Below are 17,596 nucleotides of genomic sequence, written 5' to 3' on the forward strand. Positions count from 1 at the left end.
ACCCTATCTGCCATTCTCCATGGTATACCTCCCTCCATCTAGACACAAATCACCTGCAGTCACCTGCAGGCACTGGGTGGCCAGATTGGCTCGTGCCACAGCATATATGAGGTTTCCTGGCTCAGGCAGGAGTGACCTTTCTTTCCAGGTCTCCTTGTTGCTAGTATCTCATATCTGCTATTCTGTTTGCCATATATTCGACCCTCTGCCTTGCATCCATCTCCAAGGTCTATGTATCCTCTGCTTCCAGATCGCCTTTTGACTATTGGCTTCTGACATGGCTCCAACTTAACCACAGCATTTCTAAGGACTCCTTGGATTTAGCTCACCTGGAATAGTATATACCAATGGGGTCACAAGAGTAATAAGTGAACATGTTAAAATAGAAGCAACTGAACAGGGAAGAAACTACCACCATCTGTGCCTCGATGTCCCTAAATTCCCCAACATGGTTAGAGCCTTGGGGCCTCTTCTCCTCCATGGTTCTTAACTTTTGTTCTAAGGGTTAGTCCTCACTCTCTTCCTTGCTCCACTACACCCAGGCTCACCATGATGGTGGGAATATTCTGGGCATTGTGGCACAAAGGAAAAAGATCTGAATTCTTTCTGTGTTTGTGCACTTTTAGAGGTAATTGAGGTTAAGTGACTTGCCCGGGGTCACACAGCTAGTAAGTATCTGAGGTTGGATTTGAACTCAGGTCCTCCTGACTTCAGGGCTGGTACTTTATCCACCACACCACCTAGATACTCCAAGACCTGAATCTGGTGTTAGATCTGCCATCAAATACCTCAGTGACCTTGAGCAGATTTCCCTCCACCCTCTGTGTGATTCAGTTTCCCCATTTGTAAAGGAAGGACTTGATCGAGATGGTTTCTAAGGGTTCTTCCAGCCCTGACATTCTCTGAGTTATCCTGATGCAGGAGTTCAGAGCTGGGCAAACTTTCCCTTAGTGACCAGGCCGCTCCACTGCCCAGAGAAATCAAGGGCTTAGCCACCTTCATTTGGCATGGAGGACGAAAGCTATGCATCCACCCCCATGCTCTATGACAACAACTTCTTCATAGGCGGCAAACCCATCCCCACTCCCTTGACAACCTGGCTGCTGCCAACACAGCAGTTATTAGCACAACCATCTAAGTGTCTTTTAATTTTGGCCCTCGTTTATTTTAACTACGGTCTGAGTCATCCAGCCATTTAATTTCACTGTGTGTTAAGAAGATTAAATAGAGTAATCTGATGACTCACTTATAAAAATTACACAAGAAGCATGGAAAGAGAGGAAGAAAGAATGGAAAGAACTAAAGAAAGAGAGAACAGAAAAACGGAAAGAAAGGAAGGAGAGAAAGAAAGAAAGAAAGAAAGAAAGAAAGAAAGAAAGAAAGAAAGAAAGAAAGAAAGAAAGAAAGAAGGAAGGAAGGAAGGAAGGAAGGAAGGAAGGAAGGAAAGGAAGGAAGGAAGGAAGGAAGGAAGGAAGGAAGGAAGGAAGAAGAAAGAAAGAAAGGAAGGAAGGAAGAGAAGGAAGGAGGAAGGAAGGAAGGAAGAAGAAGGAAGGAAGAAAGAAAGAAGAAGAAAGAAGAAAGAAAGAAGAAAGAAAGAAAGAAAGAAAGAAAGAAAGAAAGAAAGAAAGAAAAGAAAGAAAGAAGAAAGAAAGAAAGAAAGAAGGAAGGAAGGAAGAAAGGAAGGAAGGAAGGAAGGAAGGAAGGAAGGAAGGAAGGAAGGAAGGAAGAAGAAGAAAGAAGAAAGAAAGAAAGAAAGAAAGAAAGAAAGAAAGAAAGAAAGAAAGAAAGAAAGAAAGAAAGAAAGAAAGAAAGAAAGGAAAGGAAAAGGAAGGAATTGTACACTCAACTTCTCCTCACTTTTACTTCTTCTCCATCTCCCTGGTGCCCAGCTCCCCCAAGAAATAGCCTGTCTACTAGGGTAGAATGCGTAATGCTGCTCTCCCAGGGGAGTTTCTGTCAAGAAGTTGGGGCTAGCCAGACCCTGGGGACCAGGGGAGGGAGATGCAGAGAAAGGGCAACAGAGAAATGGGTAGACAAATAGACCTATGTCTTGTCATTTTTTCAACCTTGAACAAACTAGGAAGACTTCCCACCCAGGCCTGGTCTGTAAGAACCATAGCCTTACTGAAAGGAATCACTCAGACTAGTCTTAATCCTTCCCAGTTTCCTCAAGTCCATCAAATTCCAAGTCCAAGTTCAGTGACTTCCAATTTCTGAAGGGATATTTCAAAATTCTCTAAAATTATGATATATACATATAAAAATTATATATGCCCATATGTATGTATATTTATATTATATTATATATTATATACACTTATTGAGATACAAACTGGACTTATGGTTTTATTGGCATTGGGAATTCTCAGATGAGGAAAAGTGGGTTGGCACCATTTTCACCTGGCAATTTATGGTCTTAGAGAGGTGGTGAGACCCCAGAGAGGTCAAGAGATTTACGTAGAGTCACACAGCCAGGATATGTCCTAAGCAGAATCTGAACTGAGGTCTCTCTAGCTTCCAGGCCTGCTCTCTACCTATTACCTCTTCATGGACATGTATGCATACATACACCTCATACATCACTTTTTGGGAGGCTAGGAGGGAAGAGAGCTGGGGACAGGTGGCCAGACAAAGTAGAGATTGCCCAGAATTAGGAGATAGAGAGCATGGATTTAAAGTCTAACCTTATATAAGACAGGTTTCCTGGGACAGAGGAAAGGGTTCTGGATTTGGAATGAGAGGGCATGGCGTTTGAATCCTGGATCCACCACTTATTGGGCTTACCTGAGGCATTGCCATCTGCTTTGTCGATGAATCCTAAGGACCATAGGACTTTTCCATCTGAATTGAAGGGGAAACTTTCCATATGTGTTGACTCCCTCTTTAGAAGGTAAGCTCCTTGAGGGAAAGGCCTATCTTCCTTTTCTATTTGTACCCCTGGAGCTTAGCACAGTACTTTGTATATAGTATCTACTAAATGCTTTATTCATCCATCCATCCAACCATCCATTCATTCCTAGACTGACCTAATCTTTCTAGGCCTCAGTTTCCTTATATACAAAATGACAGGTTTAGGCTAGATGGCCTCTAAGGTCCCTTCTGGTCCCAAACCTTTGGTCCTATGATTATTCCTAAGATGTTTCCTCTCTCAGAGTCTTGGTTTCCTCAAGTGTAAAATGAGGGTTTATAGTAGACATCTCCAAGGTTCTTCTACCTCTAGGACCTAGGAGTCCTCTCTAGTGAAGTCGAGATGCATGCTTTAGTCCTGGCTTTACCACTAACTTCATGTGTGACCTTGGTCAAGTTCCAGCTCTCCTCAGTGCTCAGTTTGAATGAGACAGTTCAAAATCCCTTCTGACTCTGACAGCCTATATTCTATTATTATGAAGTTGGAATCTTGACAATAAATAGACTTTGCAACCAAAAGGGACAACTATCTAACAGTGGAATGACAGGCTGAAAGATGTTTGGAATCACCAGGGCCTTCCTAGTGCCTCTTAAATAATACCACATGGTTGGCCTCCTACACAGTCTCTCCATAAGACCAGTCCTGAAGCTTCTCTGGTCCCCATTCCTGCTGATTTTCCTTGACATCAAACCATGGTCACTCACTGATGAGGGCTGTCACAATCTCTTCCATGCTCTCCAGGAAGCTGCTGAGATGCTGGGTCACAGGCAGATGTGGAGAGGTGATCTGGGCGACCACAGCAGCAGCCTCTGCTCGAGTGGCTTCTGAGTGGCTACTGTCAGTCAGGATGTCAGCCAAACACAGAATTCCATCTACCTGGAGGTGACAGAATGTGTAGAAGCTCCACTGTGAAACTGGGCCTTAGAATACGGCACTTTCCTTACCTTCCTCCCCCCACCCCTACCCCCCAGCAGAAGCAACTTGACAAGAGAGAATGTATACCTTGGACAGAGACATCAGGCCAGCCCCAAACACAGCACTGGGTTTTGAGTCAGAAGACCTCAGTTCCAGTCCTGAATCTGACACTTATTAAGTCACCTTGCACAGTCACCCTACCTTTCTGAGAGTTCCTTGGGATGTGGCTTCCAGCCTTACCACATAACTGAAACTGCTAACTCCCAGGTTACCCATGATCTCTCTTTATAGCTAAATCCCATGGTCTTTGTTCAATCCTTATCCTCTTTGACCTTTCTGAAGTTTTTGGCATCACTGATCATCTCCTCTCCCTGGATATTCTCTCATTCTTTGGATTCTGTGATACTCCAATTTCTTGATTTTCTTCCTATCTGACTGATCCTTCTCACATTCCTTTGCTAGCTCTAGCTCTCTCTCTCTCTCTCTCTCTCTCTCTCTCTCTCTCTCTCTCTCTCTCTCTCTCTCTCACACACACACACACACACACACACGGCTTTGTCCTAGACCCTCTTCTCTCTGTAATCTCTACTCTTTCTCATTAACTTTATCCACTTCTATGTGTTCAATTATCACCTATATGCAGATTACTCATAAACATATGTAATCTCTCTCCTGACCTTCATTTTTATCCCTAACTGCCTGTTGGACACTTCCACTTAGATATGCCCTTGGCATCTAAAAATCAAGATATCCAAAACTTAACTTCTCTTCCCCACTAACTCTGCTGCCTCCAGATTTCTCTGTGTGTGTTGAGGATACCACCATCTTCCAGTTACCTGGGTTTATAACTTCAGGGTTATCCTTAACTCCTCTCTCTTTCCCCAACCCCTCATATCCAAGTCTTATCAATTCTATCTCCACGATGTTTCCTGCATCTATCCCCTTTTCCACCTTCACACGACTTACTTCCAATCTAGTTCATCAACGCCTGCACTATTGCGATAACCTCCTAGTCACTATCCTTGCCTTCAGCCTCTCCCCCTTTCAATCCTTAATCAATCTTCCACACAGCTAATAAAACGATGTGCCTAAAGCATAGGTCTGACTATATGTCACCTGGGATTCGAATCTTGGCTCTGACATTTGCAAGCAGGACATGACCTTGGGAAAATCCATTTTCCCTCTATATTTCCTCTACTCTGTAAAATTGGGGGGAGGGGTAGAGTAAATGCCACTTAAGGTCCTCCTTAGCTATAAATCCTGAGATGCTATAGAAGTCAGCGGTGTCCCAATCCCTGTATCAAATGTTCTGATTCCTCTAAGAGGCACCCCTTGTGTGGCAGATAGAAGGTCAAAGCTGCAAAAGGGCCTTTGTGTTCCTAATCCAACATGACCTTCACCAAGCTCCTTCTCTTCTCTGAGTGTCCACTTCCTCCTCTAAAATGAGCAGGTTGTGTTAGATCATGGGACATAGATGTCATCGGGCACTATGGAATCAGGAAGATATGAGAGCAAGGGTGATGAATTTGGAATCAAAGGACCTGGGTTTAAATCTCTGCTCTTCCACTTAGACTTTGGGCAAATCACTTGACCTCCCAGGGACGGTTTCCTCCTCTGTAAAAGGAAGGAATTGACCTCAGCAGTCTCTAAAGTCACCTCCTGCTCTGACTCTATGACCTTGTGAGCCTATGATGATATCGAATCCAACTTCTCACTTAGCAGACAATGGGAGAATCGATGTTCCCTAAAGCTCCCTTCCACATCTCGATCCAATGAACCTGTGATGAGTCAGCGAGTCAATACCCAGCAAACACTTATTAAGGGCCTGCTATAAGACAAGAATTATGCTAAAGGTTGAGGATATAAAGAAAGGCCAGAAAGTCTTTTTTTCAGTAGCTCACAATCAAATCTGAAGATTCAAAAGTTTCAGAGCTAATTTTACATGATCATAAAGAAGTATTACTGGGTTTTTTCCCTCTATTCCCAGCCTCATTTGCAATAGAGGAAAGGGGAGAGAGGCTAGCTAAGGAACCCTGGCAAAGGAAAGCATGGCCAGAGGGGCTGCCTTCTACCTCCAGTAGACCTGGGGTTGAAGGAAATCTTTCCCAAACTTACCTGGCTGGGAATGGTTGGTCCCCATTCCCACCTCAAGATCATCCCTTGCCCACATGAGTGTGATTCTGTAAGCTCAGTATCATGCAAGGAAAAGAGCATTGACTTCAGAGACACTATCTGTGTGACCTTGGGCAAGTCAACTCCCTGTAACTCACTTTCCTCATATATAAATGTGAGGGGGGGATCTGAGGGTCTCTAAGTTTGCTACTAGCTTTAAATTCTCTACTCACAGGCACCCCGATCCCTTCTCCATGGGGTCTTTTTTTCCTGCTTTATTAGAGTTATGTCTGCCCATTCCAGTGTGGGAACAAGGTGGGTGCTGATGGGGAGCCGGTTGCTGGGCCACATCTGACCCCAACATCCCACACTAGCCATTCCCCATCTTCACTTCCTGCCACTCATCCTCAAGTGGCTCTTTAAAAGCTCCCACTTGGTTATTTATTAGAGTCGGATTTCACGTTACCTCCATTAATGGTCCAGGATGGACATAAATTCTGTTTGGTGAAGTGCTTGATAATGAGGGAATCAGAGAGACAGGCGAAGCTGTCAGACCCTGGGGAGGCCAAAGGACTCTGTCTGACATGAATTATCTTGATGGCTTCTTTGAGAAAGGAGGCAAATGCCATGCCAGGTCCCTGCCAGTGTGAGCACACTCTCAGAACTGATGGCAGTGTCACATGTGAGGCCTCTAATTTGCTCAGGTCTCAAATGGATGGACAAAGAGACAGTCTGTGCCCAGCAACAGGAAGCAAACTGGTTGAGAGCTTTGTGAGCCTTTTCAAATGAACTGTCCTTGTTACCTCCCGCCAAGTTCCACCTGCTCAGGGTCATAGGCTCAGAGCCAGAAGGGGATCTCAGGGTCACCTAGTCCAGTCCCCTCAAATAAGGAAACTGAGGCCCAGAGAGGTCATAATGGAGCTGGAGGACCAGAGTTGGGAGAGATCCTAGAGGTCATCACATTCAACCCCCTGAGGAAACTGAGGCCCAGAGAAGTCATGAAGTAATAGATTTAGAGCTGGGAGGGGTCCTAGAAGTCTTCAAATCCAAACCTTTCATTTTATAGATGAGGAAACTGAGGCCCAGAGATTCATGAGATAATAGATTTAGAACTAAGGATGCAACTACAATAAATAAAATAATACCTACTCAAAAGAACCTTACATTTTAGCAGGGGGAGTCAACATTCAAGGAACAATGAATTGTCTGGTCTGACTGAGGCAGATGTGTGAAGAGGGATTGGGAATGATAAAGTTGGTGGGAACCCAACTGCGGGGAAGGCCTTGAATGTCATGCAAAGGACTTGGGACCTCATTTAGCAGACAATAGGAGACATGGAGAGATTCTGAGGCAGGGAGTGACAGAGGCAGACATGTGCATTAGAATGATTATATAGGCAGTGGCATGAGGAATAAAAAGGGAGAGCCTGGAGTCAGGGAGCAGAGTTAGCAGCTGGTGCAGTGGTCCAGTACCCAAGAGGTAACGAGAGCCTGGATTAGGACAGAAGAAGTAAAAGATTGAAAAGACAGGGTGAAGACAGAATTGACAAGACTTGGTAACCAAGTGAATGGAGGAGAGGGGAGTGGGGAGGAAAGAAATAAGCACTTATTAAGCATCTATGCATCAGTCACTGTGCTAAGTCTTTTATAAATAGGATCTCATTTGATCCCCACAATAACCTTGTGAGGTAGGTGCTATTATGATCCTCATTTTACAGTTGAGGAAACTGAGGCAGACAGAGGTTAAATGACTTGCCCAGAGTCATACAGCTAGGAAGCATCTAAGGCTAGATCTGAACTCAGGTCTTCTTGATTCCAGGCTCAGTGAACCACTTAGCTGTGGCCAAATGAGGGGGGAGGAGGGATGGGAAAAAGGAAGAAGAAGAGGAAGGAAAAAAGTGAAAGATAACTCCAAAATTGGTAGCCTAGGAGATTTAGGGAGATGGTGACAGTAATTAATAAAAATTAGGAAGTTAGAGGGTCAAAGGCTACTAGATATAGAACTCCCAGGCCATCTTGTCCAACTCCTACATTTTACAGATGAGGAAACATGAGACCCAGAAAAATTAAATTATTTATCCAATGTCACATAGGTAGTAAATGTCTGAGGTAAGATTTGAATCCAGGACATGTAAGATATTTCTTCCCAAGACTGGACGGTCTTTTGTCTAAAAATTCAGTGGATTTTTTTTATGCACCAAAGTTAAGATCATAACGATATATCTGCTTCTAATTCCCCTCATTTGTAAAATGAGAGAGATATATATTACCACACTATTTATAGGAGCACTTTGTAACAGCCAAGAACAGGTTCACAGGGTTCCTTGCCAACTTTAGAGATTCAGACTCAGCACTGTTCATTCATAGCCCAAAACATCCACCCACTTTCCAGTCCCTGGAGAGCTCCTCAGGACCTCATCCGTCATTTGGCCCAACTCCAGACAGCTGGACCAACCTAAACTTTTATGGGGCAGGGTAACAAAGGCCAGCCACTGATAAACATTTCTAACCTCAATTCTTTGTGACCTCACTCGATGATCATTACAGTTATCCCTTCCACATCGCCAGGATGAAGGGCATGGCACCTTGTATTCTGGAAAATCATGTAAAATTTTCTGGCCTTCCCTTCATACCAGAGAAGAAGTCTGAATTTTTTTTCCTTCCATGGGGTGTTTACAGAACCTTACTGTGAAATTTGGTTTAAATATTTGGTCATAGGCTCTATGTTGCTTGCTGGCCTTCACATGTCATCTGTAGCTTCCACAAAATTCCCCAAAAATTTCTATTTAATTTCTTATGCCATCTTGCAATATATCGAAACCACGATAGGGAGAGTCATGATGTGGAAGGGATAACTGTATTTAAATGTTCTGCTACTATCCCAGAAGTTCCATTTACTAGCCTGGGAGAGAGGGAGCAAAGTAGAATGAGGTCAAAAGAAAAGAAAGAAAAAGGATGGAGGATAAACAATCAGCAAGTAGCTATTAAGTCCCTACAACATGCCAAGACAAATGCAAAGAGTTAGACAATCGCTACTCTGAAGGAGCTTACAGAGGAGAACTCAAGAATGTCAGGGAGTTCTAATCCACCCTCTTCATTTTGCAGATAAGGAAACTGAGGCCCAAAGAGGACAATCAGCCAGTCAATCAAAAAACATTTATTAAACACCTACTATGTGCCAGGCACTGTGCTAAACACTGGGAATACAAAAAGAGGCAAAAGACAGTCCCTGCCTTCATGGAGCTCACATTCTATTGGAAGAGACAACATGCAGACATCCACATTGGATAAATAACTGCTCAAAGTCACAGACAAGGAGGAGGTGGGGGGAAGGAGGAGGAGGAAGAGGAGGGGGAGGAGGAGGAGAAGAAGAAGGAGGAGAAGGAGAAGGAGAAGGAGAAGGAGAAGGAGAAGGAGGAGGAGGAGGATGAGGAGGAGGACGAGGAGGAGGACAAGGAGGAGTGTATGAAGGGTTTAGGTGAGCCAAGGAATGTTCCACACAGCACCTGATGACACAGTGTGCCATAAGAAACAGCCCCCACTGGCTGCCCTTGCCTGCCTCCGGCCCCATCTTGGAGAGGCAGGCATCAGCAGCGTGCTATCAGCAGGCTCCCCTTCCCCAACAATAAATTTAAAGATGACAGGAAGATAATCTACTAAAAAGCCCTTTCATGTTCCTAAAGAAATTGCTGCTCAAAGCACTTACAAGATTAGCTTTTACATTGAGAGGGGTCCTGGACCACTGCCCTGCCTTTGGCTGCTTGGCGAGGGCTGGGGAGCAGGGGCTGAGCAGCTTGGTTGTTACCCTTCCTGAACAGCAAAGTGGTCATGTAGACAATGGGCGCCAAAAAGCCCTATGGGCACAGAGGGCCACTCTCATAGACCACAGAAGGCCACATGCACACATGAGGAAGACAAAGACAAGTGGTAAACCCTTTGTCAGATTTACCAACAATAGCCTCCCATTGATTATTAAAAAAGCATCAAGCTCTGGCTTTTCTGTAACTATCTAAAGGGCCCACAGTCCTACTTATAAAACTCAGTTGTATTTCATGAAAGCCAGTCTGGCCACTCTGTGGCTGTTGAGCGACTCCTGCCTGTGTGAGTGGGTTGGGGGCACAGGGAAGGGAGGACTGCTGGGTAATTGCAGTGGTCTCATTATCACTGGTGACTAGATGCCACAGGGAAAGGAGCACTTAAAGAAATGGGGTTTTCACATGCCTCATCGTCTGACAGAGTTGAGCATCACAGGTCTCCGGGTAAGGTGACTGAGACCAGCTTGGCATTGGGAAGAGACGAAAACCCACTCCAAACTCTTGTAGATTATTCGTGTGTTCTGTCACTGAGGAAAAGAGCCTCCTTGTGAAGGTAAATGGATATTGATGCTTACCATAGCATAGGACAGAGAACAATGGGTGGAAAGGGTTCTAGGCCAGGGGATGGGGTGGCAGTGGGGAGCAGGGGAGGCAGATAGAACTGTATGAGCAAGAAAAAACAAGGAAAGATCTGATACCCAGAAAGTTAGGATTCTGTCCACTAAACATGGGAACATAGGAAAAATTCTTGAACAGATTCTGAAATGAATCCTTCATAAATATTTTGAAAATACAGGGTCAGTAGAAAGAAGCAAGAGTTCACATTATGTCACATTAACATGACATCTTAACAACACATTCTGTCATTTATGTATGAAGTACACGTTATGTCAAATCTGTCAGACAGTCAGGGAGAATTCCCTAGACCTGGATTTTCTGGAGTCCAGTAAGAATTTGATAAAAATCTCCTGAACATAAGCTTGCCTTTCCCCTCCTCTTTAAGTTTTCTCTGTCGGTCAAATGGCCATATCCAAAGAGCATTAATTGATGGACCAATGCCAACCCAGAAAATTAAACTATCCCAGCTAAATTCAAGGAAGTTCATCACTGGGTTAAACTGTGAACTCCTTGAGAGCAGAGACGGGGTTTTTGCCTTTCTGTGTATTCCTAGCTTTTAGTACCGTGCTTGGCACACAGTAGGTGCTTAATAAATGCTTTGTCTTGTTTACCTTTGACTCGTTGACTTCACCTGGTTGAGAAGCAAATGAGTTTTTCAGCTGTAATAATTTTTATAAAGATCATCTACTGAAGTATAGAGCAAGACTCGATCTCTTTGTGTCATGAACCCTTGAGTCCAAAGCTGGCCTCAGACACCTATTAGCTGTGTCATTGGGCAAGTCACTTAACCCTGCTCACCTCAGTTTCCTCACTCCAGTATATCTGTTAGGAAAACTCTAAACGGGCTCACAAAGACTTGGACAGGACTGAAATACCTGAACAACGACAAATCATGAACCCCTTTGGCAATCTGAGGCACCCTTCTCAGATTACCGTTTTTCAATGTATAAAATACATAGGAATACAAAGGACATTGATTATATTGAAATACAACTGGCACAATATGTATTTTTTAAAAAAACAATTTCATGCCCCTAGGTTAAGAGCCCCTGGTATAGAGGGATTGCAATCTACATCCATGAAGGGAATATCCAAATGAAATTACAGATCCTGAAAGTATTGAATAGGTCATCCCAGAAAGAGGTCTACAGTGCTGCAGGGCTCTGTCAGAGACTCTATCTTGGCCAAGAGTTTTTAAAACAAGTTGTTATTCATGTCTTTTGTTTTTTATTTTTTACATCACCATAGTTTTCCCCAATATCCCTTCATCTTCCCTTTCCATAGAACTATCCTATATAACAAATAGTATTAAAAGGAAAAAAAAACCAAAGAAACAAAGAGAAAGAAAGAAAGAGAAAGAAAGAAAGAAAGAAAGAAAAAGAAAGAAAGAAAGGGAGGAAGGGAAGGAGGGAGGGAGGGATCAAAGAAGGAAGGAAGAGAAAAGGAAAGAGAAAGAAAAAGGAAAAATCAACATATCTGATCAATACATTGAAATAGTCTGAAAGTATATGCAATGTACAATGCTTATGGAACTCCCTTGTCTACCAAGGGATACAGGTGGGATGTCTTCTCATGTCTCTCTTTTTTTTAGGCAATTGGGGTTAAGTGACTTGCCCAGGGTCACACAGCTATTAAGTGTCAAGTGTTTGGTCTGAGGCCAGATTTGAATTCAGATCCTTCTGACTTCAGGGCCAGTGCTCTATCCACTCCACCATCTAGCATTTATGTTAATTTGTTGTTATTGTTCCTGTTTACATTTTTGTTGTCATTGTGAATATTATTTTCTAGATCAAGATTTTTGTGAGCAGGAGAAAAGAAGGAAGACTTGGAGAAAGGTTATCTGCTATCATAGTGCAGTGGGAGAACACTTGTTCTAAATTCCAAGGAGTTGGCTTCAAATCCCATCTCTAATATTTATGCCATGTGTGACCCTGGGCAAGTCATTTAACTTCTCTTGACCTCAGTTTCCTCATTTATAAAATGAAGGTGTTGGACCATAGAATCTCCAAGGTTTTGTCCAACCCTAGAACTATGATTCTAAGATAGAGACACTTAGCAGTTTGCATTTGCATCTTATACAAAGTTAGGATGGACAGTTAATCCACTGGATGAAAGAACAGGACCCAAAATTATTTTGACAATCTGGTAACTAATCAGATGATATTGACTGGAGCAGGGGTGGGGGGGAAGAGCATTAGTGGGGGAAAGGAGTTGGGGTGTGGTCAATGTAAAGTCCTGAATTGTAGGTTCAGAATCAGTGCACAAGCATAAGAGTTCCAGCTTGGCATCGGATCATATGAAAGAGACCTGGTGGGGAGGGTGGGGGGATATAGGTGGTTAATAAATCCCAAGTTTAATAGGAGTCAACAGCATGATCCTAGACGCCAATTTTTAAGAAATTAATACCCAATCTTAGGCTATATCCTTAGAAACATGGTGTCCATAGTCAAGGAGTGATAGTCCTATTTTCTTCTGCCCTGGTCAGATTCCATCTCAAGGACTGTGTCCAGTTCTGGGCACATTTAAGGGAGGGAATGAGGAAATACACATTGATTAAATGTTTACTATGTGTCCAAAACTTTTTACAAATACTATCTCATTTGACCCTTACAATAACCCTGGGAGGTAGATCCTATTATTATTTTCATTTTATAATTGAGAAGACTGAGGCAGAGAGCAGTTAAGTGACTTGCTAGATCTGCCTCACGGTTCAGGGCTGTCAAGCTCTTCCTAGATCCTAATTCTTCTTTTTTTTTTTAATTTTCACATTAGTCATGTTGTAAGGAAGGATTAGAACCAATAGGAGGAACCACAAGAAGGAGCAAATAAAACAAAACAGAAGGAAAAAAAAAGAGCAAATAGTGTGCCTCGATCTGCATTCGAACTCCATTGTTATTTCTCTGGATGTGAAGAGCATTTCCCATCATGAGACCTTTGGAGATGTCTTAGATCCTTGCATTGCTGAGAAGGGCTAAGCTTATATACGTTAGTCATCACACAGCGTGGCCGTTACTGTGTACAACGTTTCCCTGGTTCTGCTCACTTCATTCAGCGTCAATCCATACAAGGCTTTCCAGGTGTTTCTGAAGTCCACCTGCTCATCATTTCTTATAGCACAATTGTATTTCATTATATTCATGAAACACAACTTGTTCAGCCATTCCCCAGTGGATGGGCATCCTCTCAATTTCCAATTCTTTGCTACCACAAGAATTGCTGCTATGAATATTTTTTTACATGTGGGTCCTTTTCCCATTTGTATGATCTCTTTGGGATAGAGACCTAGAAGTGCTATTGCTGGTCAAAGGGTATGCACATTTTGATAGCCTTTTGGACATAATTCCAAATTGTTCTCCAAAATGGTTGGACTAGATCCTAATTCTTTCAACTGTTCTCCTCGCGCGCAGCTTTAGCTCAGCCAAGGCTGGGACTGTTCTCCCTTCCCATCTACGTTTTGCTTCCCCCATTCTCCTTCCGTCTGGTGGTAACAGTTTAAAGTCATCTGAATTAGCTGGTGACCCATTTGGTGTTTGAGAGACAATTAGAGGAAAAACTGCTCCTATGGAGTGGAGAACTGAATCAGGCACAACCTTCACATCCCAGGTACCTGAAGGAACAAGGACATCAGGAGTTGGAGTCACCACATCAGAACCAGGACCAGGTCTAGCACTGCCTAGAGCCAGACAGGAGAACATTCCTGATCCAAGTCCTCTCCAGACCAAGATTATCGTAGGAAAACAATGCCATTTTCTCACAGGGCCATCAAGAGTCAGAACTGGAGGGACCTCCAGATGTCTAAGCCACCCCTACCTACATTCTCTAGTAATCACTGCTTCACTTTCTAAGTGATCATAGAGCACCCCTCTAATGATGAGTTCCACAGTTTCGCCAAGAATAGAACACAAGTTCATCAGCCCACAGTTGGAAGCATACACCTCCTTTTTCCTCTTTTGACAATTAGGACAAAATTCACCTTTCTCCAGTACCACACAATGTCTACTTGTCGATTAATTGCCCAGAAAAAAGTGGGCCTCTCAAGCTAACAGAATGAACTACTTATTCCAGTCTGCCTGATCTTCTCTCCTTAGCCACATGCATGACTCTGAGATAGGGAAGTGCTGGTAAATATTTAACAACCAGCTCTCTGGGGGTAAAATTTGCCCACACTCACACAGCTAGTTAAAATCCGAACCCAGAACTGGACCCCAGTTCTTCTGATACCAGGTCCAACATTCTCTATCCACTGTACGCACCCAGCATCTCAATATGCATCACATCAGATCTGCTTTCTAGACAGTGAACGTGCTGATAGGAGCCTTCAGGAGACCTGGGTTTGTATCCTCTTTGAGATCACGGACAAGTCATTACCCCTTTAATTGATCTCAGTTTGCCCCTCTGTAAAATGGGGGAGGAGGGGCTTAGACTCTGCTCTCTAAGATTCTTTCCATCTGACATTTCATTATTCCTTTGTGGGACAAGAGGACTCTGAAATGGTTTACCAAAGCTGGCTGTTCCTGGAGTTTACTAAATGTCCCACTGGAGGTCACTGTTGCATCACACACAGGGCACCCTATAGAAAACTTCATTTTGACTTCTGTCTATAGGCTGGACTGCATTCAGTCAAAGGGCTCAGAGCCACAACCAAGGTGGGGTGATGGGGGCTTTGTCCCAGCATGCCGAAATTTAGGGGGTGCTAACAGCACCTGTGCTCTTCAGTCTACATTCTGCAATCTAGTCAGGCTTTCTTGCTTTTCCTCACCCAATACACTCCTATCTCCTGTCACCATGCTTTTGCTAAATAATTCCCCATGCCTGGAATGCACTTCCTCCCTATGTTTGCCTTTTGGAGTCCCTCAATTCCTTTAAAGCTCACCTTAGTCTATGAAACATTTCCTGATCCCCACCCCCAAAATGGTAGAGCCTTATCCCACAACCACCATCACTAAAATATCCTAGTTTATTTAAAGAGGCAGGATGGCCAAGTGGTCAGGGCTGGCCTTGAAGCCAAAAAGACTTAGGTTCATGTCTTGATTTTAACACAAAATTCCCGTGTGCTCCTGGACAAGTCACTTAACCTTTCATTGTTCCTGACCAGAGGTATCAAAATCTCAGCCCCCTGGCCTCCAAGTGGGCAGCAAAACTCCTAAACACAGAACCAGACTAAAATGTAATTGGGAAATATCTAACAAAATCAATAAAAATACAATACAACATAGACAAGGCTAATTTGTGATTTTCTAAGTCAATAGGCAGCATCAGGTATCCATTTCTGTTTGAGTTTGAAACTACTAATTTTTTTTTTCTTGGTGAGGCAATTAGGGTTAAGTGACTTGCCCAGGGTCACACAGCTAGTAAGTGCTACATGTCTGAGGCCAGATTTGAACTCAAGTCCTCCTGACTCCACGGCCGGTGCTCTATCCACTGCACCAGCTAGCTGCCCCAAAACTACTAATTTAAGACAAGGGTGTGTGCCATGACCTCTTTGGCAGTTCTGGTAAAACATATGGACCCCTTCTCAGAATAATGCTTTTAAATAAATAAGACACATAAAGTCACAAAGGTAACCAATCGTATTAAAATTAAGTTGTAATTTTTCCCCATCCAAATTCACAGACCTCCCTGAAATCTATCAATGGACTCTTTGAGGGACTGTGGACCACAGGAAAAGAACCCTGTCCAAGACTGTAAGTTGCAGATAAGATCACTATTCTATTTTAAGGTATCTGTAACTTAAAATATCTGCATTGGAACAGGGAGTTTCCTCACCAGGAGATTATCTATATCAGTGAAATCACAGTCCCAGTGCCTACTCCCCATATATTACACATAATTATGCAACAGAACGTGCATTCATTTCAAGTATCCAATTACAATTATTTGCTGTTGATTCCCCTAATAGAATTCAAGCTACTTGTGGGCAGAAATTGTTTCATATTTGTCTTTGCATCCACAGTGCCTAGCTGTGTGTGTGGTATGTTGTAGGTGCTTAATAAAGTCTTGCTGATTGATGGCATCTCCTCCCTCCCCACCTGAATTTGCATTGAGGTTAATCTGAGGGTGCATTTTTTGTGTGTGTTGCTTGGCCCAGACACCAAAACTCCTAGCTACTACCCTGCTTCCTTCATGCTTTTGTGGGGAGGACTGAAAAAGACTGAGGAACCAGGAAAATAAAAGAGCCTTCCTCCAAGCCCCTGCCCTGGGGACTTTATTCAAGCTCCCAATAAATCCCCACACCCCGCACCACCAGGGAATAGTGGAGCAGTGTGGATCCCCTTTCCCTTCTTTTCAAAATGTCTTTTATTTTGTGGCCCCCTGCTCCGCTAGAAGGGGCCCCCTACTCCACTATTTGGGGCCCAAAGGGAGGAGGAATGGTTGTCAGGGTAAAACTCCCTTCAGCTCAGAGCCAAGAAGCAAGATATAACATGGGAGACTCTCCCACCAGGGGGCACCAATGAGCTCCTAATTTTACTGATGATGTCGCTTTTGCAGATGTGAAATTTTCACAGTAGCCTTTGGGGTAGGGAAGGTGGGGAGCATTCTCTGTATTTTGAAGAGAAGGAAACTGAAGTTCAGAGTGGGGAAGACTTTGCCCAAGGTCACACAGTGAATCAAGCAGCAGACAACAAGGTCCCAATCCACAGCCTCAAGGATTTTTCTATTGTTATCCCAATTAAAACTGTAAAATAAGGGTGTAGAACTAGATTATTTCTGAAGTTCTTTTCTGTTCTGACATTCTACATTCCATATCCTAAGGTCCCCCTCAAGTTCTGATATTCTGTGTTCTATGTTCTAAAGGCACTCCCAGGTCTGACATTCTATGCTCTAAGATTCTCTCCAGTTCTGACACGGTAGGATTCTGTAATACCAAGACTTACCAGCATCTCTAAGGGTGCTGCTAAGTGTAATGGTACAACGACTGCCCCCCACAAAAGGCTTTCTCCCACTGACTCATTTACTGCCTAAAGCACTTTCCAAATGCCTGAGTCTCCTGCAGGGTCCTTGAAAATAGAGCAATGGTTCCCTGGGAGGACTCCCTGAACAGCACAAATGTAGAAGCAAGGGGTATTATGACTGTGATGGGGGAGCAGGCTCTGGAGATCAGAGATTTCTAAAGAGCTGGAAAGAATTGACTTCAAGGGCTCCGGACTTGCCTTCTGTCAACTGACCTCACTATGCAGTGGCAAGAACCCAGGGCTGAAAGCCAAGGTACTCTCAGTCCCAGACACCCC

The 17,596-nt window shown here is 43.6% G+C and overlaps 1 protein-coding gene across 1 annotated transcript in view; it reads right to left on the reverse strand.

The window, feature by feature from the left end:
* The window catches only part of INSC (INSC spindle orientation adaptor protein), a 105,952-nt gene that overhangs the window by 30,100 nt on the left and 58,256 nt on the right, over positions 1-17,596 (reverse strand). Inside the window, 1 exon segment of the mRNA XM_078148869.1 lies at positions 3,613-3,784. Within this exon segment, the coding sequence (XP_078004995.1) occupies positions 3,613-3,784 (172 nt within the window).

The sequence above is a fragment of the Phascolarctos cinereus genome, unplaced genomic scaffold (genome assembly GCF_003287225.1).
Source record: "Phascolarctos cinereus isolate Bilbo 61053 unplaced genomic scaffold, phaCin_HiC Scaffold_9;HRSCAF=440, whole genome shotgun sequence".
Classification (NCBI taxonomy): domain Eukaryota; kingdom Metazoa; phylum Chordata; class Mammalia; order Diprotodontia; family Phascolarctidae; genus Phascolarctos; species Phascolarctos cinereus.